General features: G+C 70.1%; 1 protein-coding gene across 1 annotated transcript; it reads right to left on the bottom strand.

Moving 5' to 3' along the window:
* Nucleotides 1–498: 498 nt before the first annotated feature.
* RPRML (reprimo like) lies at nucleotides 499–1,080 on the bottom strand. Its single transcript, XM_079905327.1, has one exon. The coding sequence runs from the start codon at nucleotides 961–963 to the stop codon at nucleotides 598–600; it is 366 nt and encodes a 121-aa protein (XP_079761453.1). The 5' UTR covers nucleotides 964–1,080; the 3' UTR covers nucleotides 499–597.
* Nucleotides 1,081–1,386: the final 306 nt, after the last annotated feature.

The following is a 1,386-nucleotide window of genomic DNA, read 5'->3' as shown; positions in this document are numbered from 1 at the left end:
GTGACCTGCCTAAAGTACTTGCTAGTAAGCTACACACGGCCCACCCCCGCCCACCCCCACCCCCACCATACACACACATCCCACAGGAGTGCGGGCGGAAGCCGCGGGGAGCCCGACGGCTGTAGCTTTATTGCAAGATTTCTTCTCAAATGCGAAATCAAGCCAACAAGCTCAGTGACTCGGATTCGTCAACAGCGGCGCCCCCCCGCACGCTGCTCGGAACTCGCGCCCACTCCACCCCACCTACGTACACACAAAGTTCCCACGCCGGTGACCTCAGCCCCAAGTGCATCCCACAACCTCTCCCACCCTGCCCAGAACTTCCTTTCAAAGTAACAGTTAAGAACCCCCATCCTCTACCCTCCCACCCCCCAACGCTGGACCGCACGCAGGACCGAGTCGGGTGTGGAAGTCCCTTCCCGCGCCGCCGCCTAAGGTCCCGCAGTGGCCCGGGCCCGGGCGCCCGGAGGCACGTCGCTGCCCCTCGCGCTGCCCGCCGAGAGGCGGCGGCAGAGCCCGGGGAGGGGGAACCAGGGTCCTGGGCTCCCTTCTCCGTCTTCTTCCAGCCAAGCTGCCGAGGGCGGGCCGAGGCGGCGCTCAGTACAGCCCCAGAATGGCAGCGCCCACGTCCTTGGAAGGCCGGCGCTCCTGCATCAGAAAGTTAATCATGCTCTCCGACTTGATGAGCAGGTTGCAGCCCAGGAAGAAAACGCCGAAGACCACGGTGAGCGACAACACGCAGAGCACGGCAATCTGCGCCACGCGCGACACCCACAGGCTGCGCTCATCCGGAGCCAGCCCCGCGGGGACCCCGTCACTGGCGGACAGCGGCGCGCCCCCGGGGCAGCAGCCCAGCCACGTGCCCAGCCCGTGGCTGCGATTTCCCACGGCGGCCCCGCCGCCGCCGCCGCCCAAGCCACCCGCCGCTTCCAGGCCGCTGTGGTTCAGGAAGGTCGCGTTCATCGCCGCTCGGCGCCCGGGGTCTTGGCGCGCGGTCCGGGGCACACCGGGAGGCTCTCCGGCGTCCGCGCTCTCGGAGACGCTCGGGTCCACCTGTGTGCGTGGAGAGCAAGAGGGCGGGGGGCTGCCCGCGCGCCGCACCCCTCGGGCCGCCGGCCCCTGGGCACCTGGCGGGAAGCGGCGGCCGGGAGAAGGCAGCAACAGGCTTTGCGGGAGCTGGAGCGGCAGAGCCGAGCGCGCCTCGCGGCACCGACTGCGCTCCTCGCACTCCCCGCCGCCTCTCCCCTAGCAACGGCCCCGCCCCCTCCTTCCTTCCCCATCCCCCCCCCCCCCCCCCCGCCCCAGGCCCTGCAGCGTCCTTGGGGGGCGGGAATCCCGCAGCGATCGCAGCTCCCCTAGTGTCCCAAGGCTGGAAGGGGTCGGGAG

This window comes from Stenella coeruleoalba (genome assembly GCF_951394435.1).
Source record: "Stenella coeruleoalba genome assembly, chromosome: 19".
Lineage (NCBI taxonomy): Eukaryota > Metazoa > Chordata > Mammalia > Artiodactyla > Delphinidae > Stenella > Stenella coeruleoalba.
This window is presented reverse-complemented; position numbering and strand designations above follow the sequence as displayed.